The 21,785-nt window shown below is 53.4% G+C and overlaps 1 protein-coding gene across 1 annotated transcript in view; it reads right to left on the minus strand.

The window, feature by feature from the left end:
• Positions 1–6,276, minus strand: part of VSTM2L (V-set and transmembrane domain containing 2 like) — a 33,555-nt gene extending 27,279 nt beyond the window's left edge. The window contains exon 1 of the mRNA XM_033094284.1: positions 5,918–6,276. Coding sequence (XP_032950175.1) covers positions 5,918–6,038 — 121 coding nt within the window. The 5' untranslated portion in view covers positions 6,039–6,276. The remainder of the gene's footprint in view (positions 1–5,917) is intronic.
• Between the last annotated feature and the right edge of the window lie 15,509 nt (positions 6,277–21,785).

Here is a 21,785-nt window from a genome sequence, read left to right on the forward strand (position 1 = left end):
CAGCTCTTTTTCTTCTTTTTTAAAGTGTGTTTTTCCAGGACCCATCAGCTCCAAGTCAAGTAGTTTCAATCTAGTGGTGGAGGGTGCAGCTCACAGTGACCCATGCGGGAATCGAACCGGCAACCTTGTTGTGAAGAGCACCGCACTCTAACCAACTGAGCTAACAGGCGCCCCCGCCACCTCTTTTTCTGATGGAAGAGTTTCATCAGGGCCTGGCGGAGGAGGTCACTCCCTGAAACCCCATCACTCTGCGTGTGCAGCGTCTCATATGCACCCCATGGGGCCAGGCCTGGGTCTGCCTGCTGCAAGGTGAAATCAGCTTTACCCACCCCGGGATGTCCTTGTCGTGGACAGCAGGAAGGAGGAGGGGCTCCAATTTTGTAAGTTTTCTACTAAAAACATGGATTCCCTATGAATTTAAAATTATGTAAATGTTTAAAACTACAAATTTAAGAATGAGCAAATTTAAGAATTCGGATCTCAGACCTCTGCCTTGTTCTCCCTGCCATCCATTTGTTCCTTCCCTGCCACCTCCCTGTGCTGGGCATTGCAGTGGGTGACAGGACACAAAGGAGTCTAACCTGTCCCTGCCCTGGAGCCCCGGGTCATTACAATTGGGGGTGGGGAGGTGAGAGTGCCTGGATGCCGTCCCCTGTGTGCCCAGCTGGCCCCAAACTCCCTTCGGGGCTGACTCTTCCCATAAACCCATCAACAGCTGGTTCTGTCCCTAACGTCCAAGGTCACGGCCGAGCAGCAGGAGGTGGGCTTGCCTGCTGCCACCACCTTTCCCCTCTTTCTGACACCTACACCTCATGTGGGCACTTACACCACTGTTCACACCACGTACTCCCTCTCCCCACTGATATGATTTTCTCAGCCACTGAGGGCAGTTGGAAGGTCATTCCCCCGTGTGGCATGTGAGGTCACCGTACTCCTTCAACCTCTCCCTCCTCCTCTCTGGGACTCAACAGCACTGTGAGCAGCGGCCTTGGAACCACATTCCTGGGTTCAAATCCTGGCTCCTCCACTTGCTAGGGGCGTGACCTTGGGCAAGCCTTTTCATCTCCCAGCCAGGAAAGGTCCCCTCTTCTTAGGGTTCTTCTGAGGATCCAATGAGACGATGCCACTTAAAGCCCTGACACGACACTCAATAAACATTTGTTTCCATATATTTCTCACCCTATTTGTACAGACTTGGGTAAGGTGGTTCCAAAAGCCAAATACTTTCCAGGCAATGTGGGGCAAATGCTCCCTTGCCCGTGGCCTTGGTCTTCCCCTCTGTGAACAAGGTTGAGAAAGATGGGCCGAGGGTCCTTGCTGGCTGAGTCTGAGCCTTGGTGATTCATTCCATCTTCTGCCCCAGTGGCTGGAAGGTTGGAGGGGACCACTCCCACGGCAATCCTGACCCTGCGTGCTTCTTTGTTAGAGGAGACTTCCCCCAACACCCCTGCTGTCACCATGGGGATGAGCCAAATTCCCTATCCTCCTGGTCACCCGCACGTCCCCTTGCTTGGGGAGAGGCTGCAGGAGCTGCTGATAGGCAAGGTGTCAGAACCAATTGCCATGAAGGACTTGGGGAAAACGGCTTGTGAGGGCCAATTCCCCACAGGCGGCCAGTAAACCCTCAGCCCAAGGCAGAGTGTTTACGGGTGTAATTGATAGAATAATCACCAACACCCGAGACAACGGCGGACACATTTTTAACATCATAACCTTCAGAAGACAGCACTCAATTTTCTCCATCTCCCAGCCACCAAACTAGCCAGCTTATTGATGGTGAGATACCAACAGTTCGGTAAGGAACACTAGAAAGCCCGAGTCATTTTTCAGTGCACAGGCTGTTTGCCAAATGGCCCAGCGGCCCCCCGCCTCCTCCCCCAGCGCCCCGCTGCTCCCTCCTCGCAATAGAGTGAAACTCGGAGAGTGAATCACTCAGTGGACAAAGCACCGGGCCAAGCCAGGGTCTTTGTCTGCATTGGGGTATATTAATAATTGAAGGTGCTCGCCTAGAGGTAGATAGGTGTGTGTGTGTGTGTGTGTGTGTGTGTGTGTGTGTGTGTGTGTGTATCGGGGTGGGATAGGAGGGTGGATGTTTGTTGCAGTGTAAGGCTTCCAGGGTCCACCTACCTGCCCCAGCCTAGACCTCTCCCTCTCTGGCAAAACCAGACCAAACCAGCAGCCCCTGGCACCAGATACTTTTCCATCCCTACATGCCTTATCAGGTATGGGTGGATATTTAAGGCAGTGGCTCCCAAACTCCAGGCTGCAAGAAAATCACCTGGGAAACTTATTACAATGCAGATTCCAGGGTTCCAGCAACAATCGCTTTGGCCAGTGAGTCTGGGGAGACCCCAGGATCTGTATTTAATAAACTCCCTGGGTGATTCCAAGGCAAGGGGTCTGCAAAGGTCCTCACAAGGATCCTGGCTTCTGGACACCTGCCGGGGACAAGATCTGGAAAGGGAACTGGACGAGGAGTCCGGCCCCGCTGACGTCTTCTAACTTGCACATGGCAAGATCCTGTCACCCGTCTGAGCAGCTCATTCCTCTTGGTGGAATCCATTGCTTTACCAGTTCTCTGGGGAGCTGGAAGGGAGTGCACTTGAATGGGGCTGTTGAGGGGAAGAAGTCCTATCACATGACCTGCTCAAGGCTATCCCGGAGGCAAGCCCAGACTGCCAGACACACCTTCACTCTAGGCACAGCTCTGCAGCTCTCTACAGATTCAGTGACCTTGGGCAAGTCATTGGCCCTCTCTGAACTTCTCCGTATCTTCTCATGTCCAACACCAGCCTTACATGAATAATGTCAGCTTTAATAAGTTAACACCGGCAGGGTTTGGCAGCACATAGCACACAGTAGGCATTTCATAAATGTCACTTCTCTTTCTTCTCACCCCTACTGTGATCGTGGCAATGAGTTAACCTTTTCTGATAAGGGAAAATCAAAACAGCTGCTATTTATTGAGTACCTACTAGGCGCCAGACACTGACCGTCGCCGCTCCAGCCTCCTAATTCCTGATGTTTCCCTAAGAGGCATGCACCATTCACTCCCCATTCATTCCTTGTGCCTTTAAAAAGCCCTCTGTGAAGTGGGCTGACAGGAGGTAGCAAGATGGGAATCCAGACAGATGTCCTTGCGGACCCATCTGACCACGGGCTCTCCCTGTGACAAGCCCTGGGGCGGGCAGGCGGAAAGCATTAGCCTGGCGGCTGGGCTGGGCTCCAATGGAGCTGGAGAGGTGATCAGCCAGCAAGCAGTTAGTCGGTGGGCCTCTCCCCAGGAGCCCGATTCCAGCCCCCACCCCCACCCCAGACATGGAGACACCTTCCTAACCCAGCCACAATTCCTGAATCAGCTGAGGACACGCAGAGCCTAGGAATAATGAAACGATCAGGCTCCAATCTGCTAAACAGCAATTTCTGGGCTTTTTCAGCACACACAGCTTTTATCAAATTGGTATTCTCCTCCTGAACACAAATGGCTTATTAGACATGACCCACTTATTCGCCGCGTCTCACTATCATTAATAACAGTTTCTTTTTGTGATTAAGTGAGTGGCTCCAAACCCTTCGTGTGGTGGCGGGCTCTTGGCCAGCAGAGGGGCAGCCATGGGACTCCTCGGCAGCTACTACTTGGTGACTTTGAACCTTGCGATGTTGGGCGAAGGCGGTCTGGCCCCTGCAGAGATGCCCAGCCTCCTCATTTCTTGAGGAACAAAAGGAGCCCCAGAGAAGTGACTCCCTTACCCAGAGCCACATAGGCGGTCAGTGAAAGAAGCCAAGTTCCCCAGCAGCCAGCACTGTGTCTTTTTCATTTAGCCCTTCCTCTGGGCCTAGTAGCTGGACGTCTCCAAGGTTCAGAGGGGACATTACAGCTGGTGGGACAGAGCTATGCCCCTAAGCACACCTGGCACCACTGGGCAGGCGGAGACTGCCACACAAAGGGGAAACCCTGCTTCCCTCTGGGGGACCACCTCTGGGCCTCAGGAATGAGAGTGGCACACAAATCTTTGGGGTCTGGTGCTCCAGAGAAGGATGACCATAAATCTCAAAGCTCCAGTCCTTGTATCTCTTGGGACTGCAAACTCAGGAAAGCCCTTCCTTGGAAAATCCTCCTAAAGCAAGTTTCACCCGTGCCAAGGAATTGAGCGGAGCAAGGAGGGGAGCGGAAGGAGGAATTCCCAGTTTCCCTTGAATGGAAGGGAATCTGACAGGGAGATGAATGTCCTGGAAAAAGCACTATCTTTTTCAACAGACCCTAGGGCCAGTCCCAGCTCAGCCACTCACTAGCTGTGTGACCTTGGGCAAGTCCCTTCTCCTCTTTGAGCCTTGGTCTCTCCATCTGTAAATTGAGGATCAGAGTAACTCTTCCCCTATTTACCACGGCTCCAACCAGGTTGATAGAAATTAGACGAGGGATATGAAGGGTGCATAAATGATACACAGAGCAGTTACTATCAAACGTGTTAAGGCAGAAGAGTGCAGGGAGTCATGGTTCTCAAAAAGCAGAGATCCTGAGAAGGGCTTTGGAAGCCCCTCAACCCCTGGAGCAATCCCACTCATCCGTCACACCCAAGCAAAACCTTCTTGGATTATACATCCCCCCACCTCTGCCCCAGTGCTTACTCTTTCCCATAAGAATAAATCACCCAGTTCTCTGCCCTTTGTGCAAAGCTCCCCCCAGTCCTGGCATACAGTGCCCAGCATTGGTGCTGCAGCCTCCCCAACCAGATTGGAAGCCCCTGCAGGGAAGAGACGGATGGAGAGTCTGCATTTCCATTTCTGCCCTGGTCCTCATACAGGAGCCTGGCTCACAGGGGGCAGGGAAGCCCCCACAGCTGCCAACCTCAAATGATCCAACTCTGCTGCCAACTTGGACTCCTCCGGGGCTAGAAGGAGCTCTGACACTTAGGCAACCAGTGCTGGGAATGCTTGCTCCCATGAAGGCTGGAGTTGAGATTTCCTACATTTCAGTCCTCCAAGGCCAAGGATGAGGAGGAGTGGTGGTACCCTATGGAGGGATGGCCAGGGAGGGCTTCCTGCCCACCCCAGAGACAGACAAAAGCATCTGGCATCCTTCTCCCCTTTCCATGCCTCTAGCTGGAAGCAGCGATCCCAACTATTCGAGTGTCTTCAGGGAGCTCCCACCAAGCCTCCTTTCCTGAGATGCACGCCCTCCACAGGGGCGGCTGCAGCCCCAGGCTACCAGTTCTCAAGAGACAGGGTCTTCTGTCTCCCAGGTTTCCCAGTGGCATAAGGGGCAGGTGTGGAGAGGGAGTGAACAGGGCAGCTGTAGGGTTAAACCCACAAAGGAGAAAGACAGATGGGCAGGGAGGAGTGGGCGAGTAAAGTGTGTTCACAAGTGTGTGTGTGTGTGTGTGAGTGTGTGTGTGTGTATGTGTGTGTATTTGCCAGTATGTCTGCAGGCAGGCGGGCAGGCAAGAGTTGTGCAGAGTGTGTGAGCCTGGATGCCAGCTGGCAGGGTGTGAGCCCACCAGCCGTAGTGTGTGATGTGTGTGTGTAGTGGGCATAAGTGTGAGTGCTTAGGCGTGAGGAGGGGGATCTGAGGTATCTGGACCTGTGTGAGGGTAGGAGTTGTGAGTGTGAGAAAGCAGTGAGTGTGGCTCTGAGCGTGCCCGTGGCTGTGAATGTCTGTGTGGTCGTGGAGGTGTGTGTATTGGTGAGAGTGGGTGTGGGGAGAGGAGAGGACTCTCCGTGATAGCCAGATCCGGGGTGCCCCCTCCTCAGCAGGGGTGGCCAGGTTGCCAGGGCGGGTCCATGGACCCGGCAGGGGGCGCCCCGGGACCCCCGTCACGTCCAGTGCGGGTTCGAGCCCGGGGGCCGCCAAGTTGGAGCGGCGCAGCCCGGGGTGGGGTTTGGTGGGGAAGTCCGCGGGGGTAGCGACCGAACTCACCGTGGCCGGAGACGTGGTTGTCCCAGGGCGCGTGGCCGGCGGGCCGCGTGGCGCCGCCGAGTTGCAGGAAAAGTGCCAGGTAGTGGAGGGCGCCCAGCGCCACCACGAGCGGGGCCCCCATGGTGCGCGCTCGGGCCGGGGGCGCCGCCGCCTCACATCAGGGCTCAGGAGACCGCAGACCCCGAGCCCGCCGGCCCCTGCCCGGCTGCGACCGCTGCCCCTAGCCCGTTGAACCTGGCCCGACCCGGCCCCAGCCTCGCCCGGCTCCGGCCCAGCTCCGGCTGCGGGTAGCGAGCTCACGCCCAGCCGGCCGCCTCCGACTGCGGGACTCTTCCCTTCCGCGGAAGGCCACTCCGCTCGGCGCTGCCGCCGCACCCCCTCCCTCCCACTCCCTCCCTCCCTCTCGGAGGAGGCGGTGGCGGAAGGATCTGCCGCTTGATTTATCATCAAAGTTTTGCCCAGGCTGGGATTTTTAAAGCGGTACCCGCAACTTCCCCCGCCTGAGAGCGCAGGTAGGGGGCGGGATGGGGTGGAGGAAGCCACCCCAGGGACCCGGTCCCGGCAAAGCATAACACAGCTGGCTTCAGAAACAGAAATACTATCTAGCGGGATAAAGAAGGAAACCAATGCATCTGCCGCCAGACCCAGCGCGCTGACAGGGACTCCTCAACTTTGCTAGCAGGGAGGTGACGGGGGCAGGGGGACAGGTGAGGGTGAAGGTGCCGGTGAGGTAGGCTAGGAAGCAGGGCTGGGGCACAGGAGACCTGGTTGTAGCCCTGCCGCAGCCTTTGACTTCCTGTGTGAGCGTGTCTGGGTGTATCTACTCCTGTCTGAACCTCATGCTCTTCATTTGAGAAATGGGAATAATAGCTACCTCCAGGGGTCGTGGTGAGGATTTACGAAATCGTGAGTGTATAGCGCTCAGCACAATGCCGCCCCCATGGTAGGAGCTCAAAGTTATTACTGTTGTTGTTTCCCTCTCTGGGACTCAGTTTTCAAGTCTGTATAATGGGAATGAGGCAGGCAAGTTGCTGGGGCTCCTTCTAACTTGAACATGCCGGGCCAAGCGCAGTGGATTGGATCGCCCCCTTCTGGACTGTAGGGCTCCCTTCCTCGGACCAAGGGGCTTAGATGGAATACTGGGGAGGGGCAGCTACTCCCATTCCCCAAAGCAGGAATCCAACTAGATCCCTGACCATTTTACTGGGGCTATTGGGACAGACCTTCAGTACAGACACAAGGACGGACCTATGGCCCCATTTAAAAGATGAAGAAGCACATTAAATTAGAGAAATAGCTTCTCGGAGGTCCCAGAGTGAGTCTGGGGCGAGGTCCCTGTTCCCCGGGCTGGTTCCCTCCTTCTTTCATCCCTGGTTCTTTGCCAGGCCTCGTTTCTAACACGGTCCTATCCGCGGCGTTTTTAGCGCCACGGAGGAGGACAGCGTCAGCCGGGACAACCAGCCTTTCCGCTTCACCTGCCGCGCCTCGGCGGGCTTTTATATGCGAGGGTCCAGCACCGTGGACAGAGCCTCCAATTTCCTCACCCGCCCCTGCCGAATGGTAATCGGCACCGCAGATGGCCCACGCCCCCACTCCAGGTCACAGATGGATCGTGTGGACAGCATTGTGGACAGCGTCTCAAGTTTGAGAATGGAGTTAGAACCCGAGGGACAGCCCCCCACCCTTCTGCCTTTCCTGTGTCCTCGCACTCTCCTTTCCAGTATTATGGCAGACAGAACACCGGGTGGGGCCTGTAGACACCAGCAACAATCCAGTTTATTCAAAATTGGTCAGGCCCCTGAAGTGTCACGCATTTACAAATACTGTGTGTTTCAACACAACTGACAGCCCCGCAAGACCCGTGGCGCCGCGCTGCTTCAGCACCACGGACAGTACCACGGTGGGGACCATGACTCCAGCTCCTTAAACCTACGTTCACTGGAGGAAGAGGCCGGGTTTGCTTTTGTTGTTGTTGTTGTTGTTGTTGTTGTTTTGCCTGATTGACTCACTTCTCACTTCCTTCTCACGCAAAGGTGGTATTTAGGCTATCCAAGGATAGCCAGAAGTCTTGAACTCTACAAAAGCGTTTTCTCATTCGTTCACTTGAGCCTAGCTCCCACTGAAATGGACTCCATTGCCCCATTATAAAGAGGAAGAAAATATCTTCGAGATCACGTAGCCGGGCTGACTAAAACCCAGGACTCTTTCAATCCCAGCCTGAGACCTCTCCAGGAGAACATGGTGGCAGAACTGGGCCTCAGCCCAGGGCTTTCTCCTCTTAAACCACAGATTGGAGGGAAAGGGTCACCGGCAAGAGGACAGGTAGAGAGAGGAGATTAGAAGAGAGAAAACAGGAGACTGCTTGGGGGCTGCAGAGGAAGGAGTTGGCGTGGGACGGCCGCACACCGCTGCTCTGCCCCTAACCCCATGGCTGACCTGCAGGAGTCCTTTCTCCTCATAGTCTGGGACAGGGTTAAACCCAGGAACGTCTAGGGTCCCTTCAAGGACAGACCTCCAGGGATTTTCATTTTGACAAGGCTCACACTGTTATGGTTCTGCTCGGAACCCTTCAATGGCCTTGTTTATTAGAGAAATCCTGACTTCTCTAGTTTGCTGTCCACGTCCCAGCTTCACCTCCTGCACGTACCTTCTGCTCCAGCCACAATTTCCTGCATGTTCTCTCCGTGAACCTGCCCTAGCTTCAGCATGTCCATACCTTTCCCAAAGCTTCCCCTCCACTTGCATGTGTACTTTCCTCTCTGTCTAGTGGAGTCCCCATTGGCCACGGTCCAGTCTGAGTCCTTCACAGGAGGAAATGCCAGCTGCCTTCTCCCAGCCCCTGAGCCTCTCTGTTGGCCCATCACTGTCTACCCAGCCCTGTGCTAAGAACTTTAATTATCCCATTTAAACTTCCAAACCACCAGGCCATATAGGGTGGAATTATGTGGTTATAATTGTGGACTCTGGTTTTGAATCCTGCCACTTGCTAGCTGTGTGGCCTTAGACAAGTTACTTAGCCTTTCTGTGCCTGAGCTTCCTCATCTGTAAAATAGAGCTAACAATACCTTTGTCACAAGATTATTGTGAGGATTAAATGACTTACTACAGGGAAAGCATTTAGAACAGTGCCTGGCACATAGTAAATACATGCTACATGTTAGCTATTATTATTATTATCACTATTATTATTATTTACAGATAAGGAAACATGCTCAGAGAGGTTAAGTATCTTGCCCGATGTCACACAGCAAGACAGTTGTAGAGCTCTGATGTTTGATTCTGGAGCCCATGGCTCTTAGGCATAATGCCAAGCACATCTAGTTCAACCCACCCTCTCTGCAGCTTAGGAAATTAAGACCCAGAGAGGATGAGTGAATTCCTCAGAGTTACACAGCCAACCATGAAAAGGATCCAGGTCCACTGTATCCCTGCTCAGGTCTCTCCCACTATACCATAACTGTCCCATTCGTATTTCCAGCAGCACCTAATTTACGCTTTACAGTTTATAAATCGCATTCACATGCATGATCCCACACAAGTTGCGCAGTGAGGTGGGGCAGGCAGAGCCTGGGTGTGAAAGGACGAATCCTCAGCGCATACTTCTCCCCTGTGTAATGCTGTCTCATTTCTGCTTCGCTGATCCCAGTGCCAACTGCAGGCACTGTGGGACCTGGGGTCTTAGTGGAGGTGGGAGTTAAACAAAGAATATTCCAGAAAACAGTCTCTGAGTTCACCAGGGTGGGTAACTCTTGTCACTCATTTCACTCGGAGATGCTCCAGGAGATAGTAAGCTTCCCATCCCTGGAGGCAATTAAACAAGCATCTAGTGGTCACGTGGATGCCAGGAGGCAAATATCACTGCTATTTCTGTTACCCAAATGAGGCTCAGAAAGTGAACATTGTGTCAAATATTTCAGTCAGGAAAAATGATCTTTTTAAAGTCCCCCCCCCAAGCAGGGGATCTCGCATTGTCCCCTACCTCCGACCCAAGCTTCCTGGAGAGTCTCTACCCTCCCCTTGACTCAGGAAGGCCACCCTCCCTCCCCTCCTCGAGAAGTGTCACTTGAGCACCGTGGCTCTGTCAGTGGTAACAGCCGTAAGATTTGTCCTTTTAATCCACAATCAATAACAAATTTCATTTAAAAATAAATTAAACTGGGCATTGGAAATCATTCGCCGTGTGGGCCAGGGCCCTATATAGCGCCGTCTAAATGGCTTCCTTTCGTTCATCTATCAATGCCAAGAGGGGGGAAATACCTAAGCTGCCTGATTCATGGAGAAACTACTTAAATGTATCAGCCCCTAACAATGAACAATGTGAGTCCAGAGTTGCACCTTTTAACACACCAATAACATGTGGAGCACAGCTTCATAGGAGCTTATCAGAGACCCCTCGGTCAGTGGCTTCGAGGGAACGCATTCATAAGGGGGAACAATGGCTTCAGTATGTAACCGCCTAATTTCCAGAATGCATTACTGAGCTCAGAGGAGCAATGGAATCCTATTAAACTCTTATCTGCCATGGGAGGGCATGAAACCGGTGGGGAAAGCCAGACTGGGCGTAGACATGCCCAGAAAGCACAAGGACTGATCCAGGGAGGTGGGTGAACAAACCTGGGGAGGAGGGGAGCAGGCGGGGTCCCAGAAGTGTGAAAATATGTGCATTAATAGAGCTCCAGTTTCCAGCGATTACGTTTACATCAGTGAATAAAACTTGGCAATAAAACATCGGAGGTGCGTCTCAGACAGCATTTCCTTTTACAGCCCGGTGTATTTCACTCATTATAACAGGAGACAAGTGGCTTGAGGTGTCCCCATTTCTCCCCCTTTAATTAAATTTCCTAAATTACTGCCCAAGATTTGGATAAAGCAAAAGACTTACGGCACCTCTAATCGCCATCACTGTTCCCGCCCCATCACTGTGGTGGCCCTGACTGCACCAGGTTTTAATATTATTAAAGTGAAATACTGTGGGCATTGCCTGCCTGGGCTCTGGCTTATAAAAGGAGATGTAGCCTCAGGAGAGAAATTGGCCCAGGCTCAGGAAAGAGGCCTGGGGTCCAGGACTGGCTTTGTCATCACCTTACTACGTGTCCTTGGGCAAGTGACTTCTCCTCTCTGAGCCTCCCAAGTTCCCCTTTTCCCCAAACATCCATCTTAAGGCTGTTAGAATTGATTTAGGGCTGGGGCAGCCCTTGAATGCACACTGGGAGGACTTGGGAAGCTTTAAAAAAATATTAGTGCTCAGGCTACACCCCAGGGATTCTGACACAATTGGTCTGAGGTGAGGCCTAAGCATCAGGCTTTTTTAAAAATTCCGCAGGTGATCCCAGGGCACAGCTGGGGTTGACGACCACTGGCCTAGAAACAGAGTTAGGAGATGTTAGTGGACTTTAGAAGCTCTGGGGAGGCCCCACCCTGGGGGTTCTCTTTCAGCCTGTGTGGCGGAGAGATCTGGGAATCTGCCCACTCACCACGCATACAGTGGGTCTCCTGCAGCCATGCAGCGGGCCGCAGTGAGGGCTCCAGCAGAGTGGGAGGACGGCGGCTCCTCTTCTTCTCTTCCTTGACTTGGGGCCAGCCAGCCTCTCGGGATGAGGAGCCGCCTGCCCCAGTTCTCATCTGGAGGGCAACACAGGGGACGGAGCCGTGAGTTCCCACCCTGGTCTGGGACATGGCTGTCCTCTGATGACTGGGCAGGAGCTGGGAGAGGCCTGTGCAGTTAGGACACGTCCCTGTCATCTGAGCCTCCAGCTTCTGGTCCTTCCGCCCACGTGGCCCACCATTGACACAGACCCAGGTCCTCCCATCTGTGTGGATTCTGAGCCTTCATCTGCACTCTGCCTCTGTCAGAACTCATGGGCCAACTACCGTGCTTCCCCAAAAATAAGACCTCGCCGGACAATCAGCTCTAATGTGTCTTCTGGAGCAAAAATTAATATAAGACCTGGTCTTATTTTACTATAATATAAGACTGGGTATAGTATAATGTAATATGATATAATATAATATAACCAGGTCTTATATTGATTTTTGCTCCAAAAGATGCATTAGAGCTGATTGTCTGTCTAGGTCTTATTTTCGGGGACACAATGTAGGAAGCCCCTGTCTAGGCCGAGGGCGATGCCTGGGCCAGAAGCCAGGGACGGGGTGGTCATCTAACCTGGCCCCTGCCCTCGCCAGGCTGAATCACCCCATAAAGATCCCTGAGGCCATTCTGAGGTTTTCCGCTGGATTCCAGCCTGGGTGGATCACGTAGAGTGAAGATATCATTTAAAACCTAGAAATTAAAAGACCTCCCCTTTTGAACAGAGAGGGGTCATCAAGGATCAACCACGACTGCCCGCATCAGATAGATGGAGAAACCGAAGCCCAGAGAGGGCTGACGACAAGCCTAGGATCTCACAGGGAGGAAATGACAGAGCCAGGCCGAGGACCAGGTCTCCTGACTCCAGGTGGGGTCTTTCCTCCACATGTCACTGCCCGAAAAAGGCAGACAGGATCTGTTGTTACCTCTGCAGTCAAGCAGCTTTTCCAGACATGTCCCAAAAATGTGGCCTCCCAAAGTGGGCATCTCTCTGAGGTCTAAAGAGCCCCTCTGGGCCTTGGCCCTCAAATTTGAACCCAAGCCCATAAATTGTGCTTTACCAAGCCCAGCGAGATGTACACGTGGCGTGTATCGGTGTTGTCCCAGCAAGGAGCCTAATGATAATTCCCATCAAAGGCAATTAATTGCATCAGAGAGATGGGGTTCCTAGGGTCCTTCACCCTGCAAACTGGGTGCTTATTAAACACGACGGGACAGCAGGTCTCTGCCAATTTCAAGGCTCTGCTTGTGGGAGTGTTCTTAAAATCCTGAAATGACTTTGACGGCGTGGTTAAGGCCAGTCTCAATATTCCACGCTGTGAGTAATTAGCCAGACAAATGTTGTCCAGTAGAAATCAAAGGCAAGCCTCCTGTGTCATTGTAAATTTTCTTTTATAAAAAAAGAAAAAGAAACAAGTGAAATTAATAATATATTTCATGTAACCCAAAGTACCAAAAATATTGCCATTTCAACATGGAATCAATATAAAATGTTATTCACAAGATACGTTCCTTTTATGTACCAGGTTGTCAGGATCCAGTGTGTATTTCACACAGATGGCACATCTCAGTTCGGCCACATTTCCAGTGCTCAACAGCCACCTGTGGTTCATGATACCCTAGTGGACAGTGCAAAGCTAGACCCTTCCAAGGGGAGGCCTGGGGCTCCTAGCGCCATAGACCCTACACAGGTGGAGGGAATGGGCACGTACTGAGCACTTACTATGTGCCAGGCACTGGGGTTTATCTCATGAAATCTCTGTGACAAGGCTGGGAGGTAGAGGGTGTTCACGCCAACTCACAGCTGAGACAACTGAGACTCAGAGAGGTGAAGTGACAGGACTGAAGTCACACAGGGACAGGGCCCAAGGCCCGCTGCCCCAGGCCTCTGCTGTTGGAGCCCTCAGGCGGAGGCTCAGGCCACGGGAGGACCAGCAAGGTGGCAGCTAGAGCTGGGCCTGTCCACATGAGCTGCAGCCTCGGGAATGATTTCCCTCTCTTTTTTCCCTCAGAGTCACAAGGTCTTTCTGAGATTTCCTGCTGCAGAGCAAAGGAAGCCTATAGCAGGAATTCGCCCAGCCTCCTCCTGAACTGAGCTGAAGATGACACAGCTGGTGGCCGCTGGGTGGCCTGTCTGTAGGGCCCGAGTATTTAAACGCAAGAAAGAAGTCCCTTCAGCTCTAGGGGCATTGTGTGGGGCCCAGGTCTCCGCTGGGTGGAGGGGAAAGAGTGAGCCTGGCCAGCTCCTTCTGATGTTGGGGTTTGGCTCCCTGTCAGGTGGAACTGAGCATCAGACACTCCTGGGTCTTCTCAGGCCCTCTTCCTCTGAGTTCCAGGTCACCTCTGCCAGCCATCCTCTCGGCACGGCAGCTTTTCCCATCTCTAAAATGGGAGGCTACACTTGATCACCGCTGCAGAGTCCTTCCAGCTCAATACTCGAGAAGGAAATGAGGGGTAGTGACTTTACCAAAATACACGAAGTTCCCAACACATCTCCTCAGAGACCCAGGCTAATGTTCCTCTCACTGAAGCAAGTGCCCTTTAAAACCGGAGCTGGAGCATTAAACCCAAAGGAATGACCTCCTAATGGTGAAATTTCCGGCAAGGATGGGGGTGGGAACAAGGCTTGACCAACTTGGCCCAGGCTGCCGGGCCTGGGTCAGGGCAGAGGAGTCTTTCCAGGGGTCCCTGATGGAGTGGAAGTATCACTGCGTGTCCTGGGTCTCTTGTATTAATGATCGATTGACAGAATCTGAATGGAGGTGCTGGGTAATTATATTTAAATGGCTGGAACCTGCTTCAGTCTTTCATTGCACTCGACAGGGCCTGTAAATCATGCCATAGCAGCTCAAGGAGGGGATAAATTCCCTTCTTAATCCGGGAACGTCTCCAGAATGCAGCACAGCATCCGGGGGTTTTCAGAGCCTCCCCAACCCCCAGGGGAATGCAGCCTTCTGGGAGCAGAAGTGGGCGTGGGGACACAGCAGGCTGAGCAGAAGCCCATGACCCTGGAGCGGAAGGCCTCCCACCCCCAATGAGAAACCGGATTAGTAACAAGGCAGCTTCGGAGAGAAGAGAGTTCCCAGGACTGTGTGCACATTTTCGTTTTTCCGCCTGTCCATCCATCATCCATCAGCCAGCCATCCATCCATCATCCATCCATCCATCCATCCATCCATCCATCCATCCATCCAGTATTGATCATCTGTCTAATATCTGCTCTTTGCTGGTGTGGTGCAGCGATGAGACCTCACACACTGGGTCCAAATCCTAACCCGTGTGACCTTGGACACATCTCTTCTCCTCTCTGAGCCTCAGTTTCCTTGTCTGAGAGACGTGTACCTCTTCTCCACCTAGCCCCAGAGTTGTTGCAAGAGCAGATAAGGTAGAATCTCAGCACCCATTTAACATACAGTCACTGTGCCCGTGGCTTTAAATCTACTATCTCATTTAAACCGCCCTGGGAAGGTGGCTATGATTACCCCTATTGTGTGATGGAGAAACTGAGAGTGGAGGGGGTAAAGAACTTTGGCCAGAGTCACACACTTACTTCTTCTAACTTTTACCCACATTCCGTGGACCTTTCTTCCCATACTCCAGTCCACGCCCAAATCCCACCTGCTCAAACACCCTCACAGGGTGTGGCTCTGATGGGACACACATGCTCACACATGTATACAGTGAGCTGTGTGCGACAGAACATACACTGGCTTCATTTGAAGCCAGACAGAGGTGGGCTTGAATCCAGTCTCACTCCATCCCAGCTGTGTGATCCTTGGAAAGCTATTCAATCTTTCTGAGCCTTAGTTTCCTCATCTCTAAAGTGGAGATTTATGATCCCTACCTTACTGCGTTTCGTGAAAATTAAGTGAGAGACATGCAGAAGAAACCCTTCGTCAGTACCTGGCACACAGTACAGGCTCAATAAACGTTAGCTTATTGATTGGTTTGCCTTCACTCTCTCTATGTTAATCTATAGCTGCCAGGGACCCTGGACCCCATCTGATTGCACTACCTCATTGAACAGGTGGGGAAACTGAGGCCCAGGGAAGGGCAGACTTCCGAGGCCACACACCCCAGACAGGCAGAGACAGGCCTGGATCCCGGGGCTGCACCCCCCATCACCGTCCTCCACCCTGTGCTCCAGTGGCCCCTGTCGGCCAGAGGAACCGGAAGTTCCAGCGCTGACCAGGGAAGAGGCTGGCTTGTGTCCCCACAGAGCCCATCTCTGCCCAAAGGCCACGTGTGTGTCCTATGAGCCCAGGCCAGCCTCGGCCCCAGCTTCTCCTGCCTCTCGTATTCAATCAATCCTGCATCCAGCCCTGGTCCCTGAAGTCTGAAAGCAGGAAGCAGCCAGGTAGTTCCTAAGGATAACCATTCCTTCCTCCCATGCTCCTGTCTCCTTCTGCTGGGTGGGATGTGGAAGGACTCACTGCCCTGCAAACAGTGGGCTTTCTCCCACCCCAACCCCCACCCCAAAGAGTCTGGGAAGGCCCAGGTGATGGCTCAAGGGGCAGCTGGACGACAGCCCTGAGTGCGTGCTGTGGTCTGGGTTTGGATCCCAACTCTGTCTCTTCCAGGCTGTGTGACCTTGGGCCCTTTCCCTCTCTGAGCCTCTGTTTCCTCATCTGTAAAATGGGAGTGAAAAGAGCTCACTGTAAAGGGTTGCTGTATGGGTTAAACATCCATCACTTACTAACGTGCCTGGTGGGTGGCAGGCGCGGGCTCAGTAACGGTAGGCCTGCATCACTGGCTACCCTCGGCAAGGCGCTTAAGGGCCCAACTTCCTGTGTCACTCGTCTGATTCAGTGGCTGTTCTCCAGGAGGGCTCCAGCACAAGTCTGGAGAAGTCTGAGGAGTGGGAGAAGCTGAGAGCCAGGCTGGACCCAACAGAAGGGGCGAGGCCACTGACTAGGCCATGTGGCCACGAGTAACACTGACAGGAGCACACAGCCTAGAACACGGGAGGGGCTGCTCTGCTCTGCTCTGTCCAGCCCCGGTCTCTTCAGCCCCTTTGAAGAGGGACACTGACTCACTGACCGGAAAGGGCGCATCAGGGTTGGGTGAGCCTGCAGACCACACATTTTCAGCTGGGTGAGCTCGGCAGCAGCAGGAGGGCCCACAAGTCTGACTCTGGGTCTCAACAGCCTAACCAGGCACCACCTGTCTATAGACACGTCCTCTTGAATGGCTCCTCGAACCCAACATGCCCTCATCTGAAGTCCTGATTTCCCCCTCAACTCTTGCCTTCCCCCAGGCTTCCCCATCTCAGGAGTGCCCCCCGAGTTCCCTATCTATCCTGTACCCCGAGATCTAATTCAGGCCTGAGCCCTGCGCATGGAACATCTCTCTCTTCCATCCACGTCCTCCCTTGCTTGCCCTGGTCCACAGCCCTTTCTCTCAATAGCTGCAGGAACCTCCTTTTCCCTTCTGTCCCCCCATACTCATAAAATGCAAATCCAACCAGCCCCTCCCCACACACACACTTAAAACTAAATGGTTCCAACTGCTTAGAATAAAATCCAAACAGCTCCCTTCTGTGACCTCATCTCCCACCAGCTCCCGCTCACTCTCACTTCTAGCCACTTGGCCTTCTGGCATTTTCTAGACTGTGCCATGTTTCCTCCCTCCCACCACAATTCCCTCTTATCTCTTCCAGACCTGGCTTCAGTGCCACTTCCTGGAGGAGCCAGCTCTCCCTCTCACAGTCTTTCCTAGCCCCTCACCCCTCTCCTGTGCAGCTCTGCCACCTCTGACTGGGCCGTGAGCCCCTCAAGAGGCAGATCTGATTTTCCTCACTGTCATGTTCCCTGAGCGTGGCACATGGTCAGGACTCAGAAGATCTCCCTGAATGAAGGAGGGAAGGAAGTGATGGAGGAATGAAGGAAGAGTTGTAATTCAGCCTGGGGAGCAGAAGATATGGGGCAGAGCAGGGCCTGATCGCTGTATTTCTGTCATAAGGGGGTCTGGGCCCTGCAGTGACATCAGCTCCTTGTGTCACCCTGGTATTTTGGGACTTCTTTGGGCCTCAGTTTCCCCAGGAGAATGAGGGAGCGGGGTGAGACCTCTAAGGTTCTTCCCCCCTCCCTGAGGGTGGAAGTGAGGTGTTTGTCTATGTTCTGGGATGTGAAGGTGGCAGGCGAGTGGCAGAGCTTGGCCCTGGTGGTGGGGCTGGAGGGAGTTAGACAAGCTCTACAGAAGGACACACATTGCCACAGTCAGAGCCGTCCTGCTGTGGATGGGCTGCCTCGGGAGGCGGGGGAGTGAGCTCACCATTGCTGGAAGTATGTAAGCAGGGGTGCTGCAGGGAGGACCCAGCACCACCTGGGCGGTTGAACTCATGACCAGGCACACAGCCTGGAATTCAGAAAGGCACAGGTTCTGGAAGTCAGGCTTAGCTCTGTCCTTATTAGTCTATGACCTTGGGCAAGTTGGTTCAGCTCTGAATCTCCCAGAGCACCTCATCTAGAAAACAGAGGTACAGCGTCGACCTTGCAAGGTTTTGAGAAGATACGCAGGGCCTGGAGCGATGTAAGTTTTTGATAAGTGTCAGCATCTTCCCCAGCCGAGCCTGCACATTCAAGGAGAAAAGTTCTGGCCAGACGTCAGCCAGGTTGGCCGCTTTGTCCCCAGAGTCCAGCAAGGGCCTGACCTCCAGTTCCAGGGGCTTGCGGCGTGCTCACCTGGGCCCTCGTGCCTAGGAGGCTCTGCCCTTGACCCTGGAGCCTAGGAGAAAGGGCAGGCTCGAGGGCGCCCTCCTCCATGCTGGGTGCCCCCTCCAGATCTAGGGACCTGTGAGTTTTTCCTCTCGCTCCCCTCCTCCCTTGCCTCTGCGCCGGGAGCCCCATCCTTTCCACGCCTCCCAATCACTGCAAACTACCTCATCAATCATGTTCTCTCTAATTAACTTCTAATTTACCTCTTTAGTCAAATCTGTTTACAATCAGAGACAAGAAAACATGTAGCAGCTCGAGGTGCGAACGTGGAGACCAGCTCCAGGGACCGTGGAGGACCAATCGGCCTTGACCTGGGTGGGAGCCCCAGGCTCCCCTTCCGCGCCCCCCACCTCCCCGCAGTGAAAGCTGAGGGCTCTAAAGGGCAGGTGCAGGGGGGCCCCTTGGCTCAGCACCCTGGCCCTCAGCAGCTTGGCACCCAGCACTCCTGCCCCCCAGAGGCCTTTCCTGCCAGGCGACCCAGCCACATGTCACGGGTCCCCTTCCCGCCCCAGCCCCTTGCAGGTTCTCTTCCTCTGGCCTCCCCACTTTACCAGGTGGGGAGCTCCACATGGGCAGGCATCCTGCCACTTACTGGCTGTGCTGCTTCAGAAAATGACTGGATAACCTTGCGCTTCTGTTTCCCCATTTGCAAAGTGAGGGGTAAAATAACATCACCCACCTTGCAAGCAATCAGTGAGTACAAACGGTGTCCCCAATAGCAGCTGGCCCGGACGTGCCTGGCCTGGATGTGGAGCTCAGCGTGGAAGCAGCACGGCCCTTATTTGTTTGGTATTTGTTCTGTATTTCGGATGTTTTAGTTTTTTTAACTTTTGAACTAATCTCCAGCTTACAGAAAAGTTGTAAGCACAGTATGTGACACCCCACCCCCTCCAAATATTTTAGCGTGCATTTTCTAAAACAAAGACATAGTCTTATAAAACCACAACACAACCACCAGATGCAGGAAATTCATGTTAAAATCTCAGCCAGGGTCTCTGTTTCAATGCCACTGCCCCACTTACCGGCCGTGTGGCCTTGACCAAACCTCCTAGGCCCAGGTTCTGTATCCGGAAAGGGGGTGGCTGAGGTAATAACTCTACCTTGCAGGTTTGCTTGTGAAGTCAATGAGACACGCATGGGAAGCATGATGGTGGAGGGGTTCACGGGTACTGTCACTAGCTCCGTGTTAGAGGCAGAAAGGGGGGCTCAGCGAGACCAGTAACTTGTTCCGGGTCACACGCATGAGAGGCCGGAATCAGATCCATGCCCTTGAAGAGGCAGAACCTTGGTCGTGGGTGGGTCTCATATTCTCCACTCAGAGATGGAGACGCTGAGACTCGGAAAGCTCCGTGATTCTTTCCTTCGGCCTCTTGCCCTAGGTTGAGGGGGCAAATCAGCCGTGGAAGCGAAAAACAGGGAGGAAAGGGAAGGGTAACGATTATTAATGACACACCAGTAATACTAACCATAAATAATGAGTGAAGTCACCTTAGAGGAGGCCACTCACGGGGGAAGGAGAGGGTGAAAGGAGGAGGCAGCGGGGCGGAGGGAGGGTACGTGGGACACTCAGAGGGGCCTATTGGGCCATCAAGGACACGGACCCTTGCAGTGGACAGGCAAGGGACACCTGCTTCGCTCTGGCTCTGGGCCTGTCTTCGCACAGCAGACCCCCTTTCTGCACATTTCTCCATTCTGTTCATTCACTTGTATATCCACCCATCGGTTCATTCAGTTTGCACTCACTGTTCCCTCTGCCTGGAACAGCTCTCTTTCTCCAGCTCTGCCCTTGGCTGTCCCCACTCACCGTTCAGGTCTCAGCTCAAACAACTCCCCAGAGAGGCCTTCCAGAACCATCTTACCTCAAGTAGAGAACCCCCCACCCCCTATCCCCAACACACACTCTCATTTGCTCTCTATCTCGTCCCCTTGTTAATTTTCTTCCTCTCACTTATTTCTACCTGAAATTGTATCGCTTGGCTCTCTTTTCAGTTGGGTTACCTGGCTTAGTGTCTATCTTGCCTACTCACGAGTTCCTTGAGAGCAGAATCTTTGTTTTGTTCGTTCCTGTCTCCCCAGAGCCCAGAAGGGACACATGGGTAAATATGGCGGAATGAATCCCGAATTCACACATTCATTAGTGTCAGCCCTGGTGCCCGTCCATGTGGGGGACATGGAAATGGAATCAGACAGGGGCTCTGCCCTCATCTGCTCACAATCTTGCCCAAAATCTAATTGCGGAATCTCATGCTTGGGGGACAGCAAACACCAGCCCCCTGAACTTAACACTACCAATGGGTCAAAACCTCCTGGGACGACAGCTCAGACAGGGACGGTGGGGGCTGGCCAAAGGACAAGCGGAAGCCACAGGCGACATTCAGGCAGAGCCCTGTCTCTGGGTCTAGGCCAGGGTGGGTTCCAGCCCAGCTGGAAACCTGCAATGACACCTGTTTTCCACACGGTTCCAGAGAAGGCTGTGAGAGGGTGCATTGCTCCCACCCAGACGCTGGTTTGTCTTAGAGCCCTGGCTGGTTGCAGAAGGGTGTGTGTGTAGGGGTGTGTGTGTGTGTGTGTGTGTCTCACCACCGCTGGCGAGTCCCTTCCCGGCAAAGGGATCTTATGCCAGGACCAGGAGCCGCATCCTGTCCTGGGGCCTCGGGGACATGACAGCTTCTGGAGACGAGGAGAGCGTCTCTGCTGCCTGCTGCACTGTTCGTTCCTATTGCTATTTCCCTGCCTGTTTCTCGTTCCAGGCTGTGTAATTAGGTGTCCAGGGGTGTCTCCAATTCTGTTCCGATAGAATTTGCCTTGTTTAATGGTAACAGGATGGCTGCTTCTGACAGCTGTTTTTCCTAAAACAAACACACAAACAAACAAACAAAAATCTGTTCGGGATACAGTGAGTTGGGACGTGGCTGGGAATCCGGCGTCTTAGCTTGACTTTGCTTTCGCCACAGACTCGAGGGTGACCACAGGGCCTGTCCCCTTCCTGGGCCTCAGTTTGACCATTTGTAAAACGAGGGGAGTCGGACTTTGTGATCCCAGCTGCGACTCTGAAACACAAGGGTTGGCCGTGGACCTGCTGAGAACACAGCACTAGTGAGGGTGGGCTGGGCTCACAGAGAAGACGCATTTAAATCCCAGGTGGCATTTTCATCGTTGTGTTCTTAATTGTAATTGCTATTTAATTAGATTAATGCTAACTAATAACACTAAGAATGTACGGTCCTTTGTCCGGGATGATGACGTGGCAGACCCCCAGTCCCGAGGTGGAGCTGGGCTGCACTTCCTCCTCCCGACTTTGTCCCCTTTATCACATATGCTCAGCACACTGTGTTGTGATCGCCTCTTGTCACAGTGGGCTCCCCATTAGACCATGAAGTGCTCCAGAGAGTGAGGGACTAGTCCAGGTATTCCCATACCCTCCCCCCCAAACCACAGAGGGACTGGCCCAAAGAGAGGAGTAACACATGCTGGACGGAAGAAAGGAGAAGTGGGTGTGTGGCTGGGTGGGTGGACAGAGAGATGGATAAATGGATTAATGGAAGTGTAGTCTCTCGCCAGGGGA

This window comes from Rhinolophus ferrumequinum, chromosome 23 (genome assembly GCF_004115265.2).
Source record: "Rhinolophus ferrumequinum isolate MPI-CBG mRhiFer1 chromosome 23, mRhiFer1_v1.p, whole genome shotgun sequence".
NCBI classification, from domain to species: Eukaryota; Metazoa; Chordata; class Mammalia; order Chiroptera; family Rhinolophidae; genus Rhinolophus; species Rhinolophus ferrumequinum.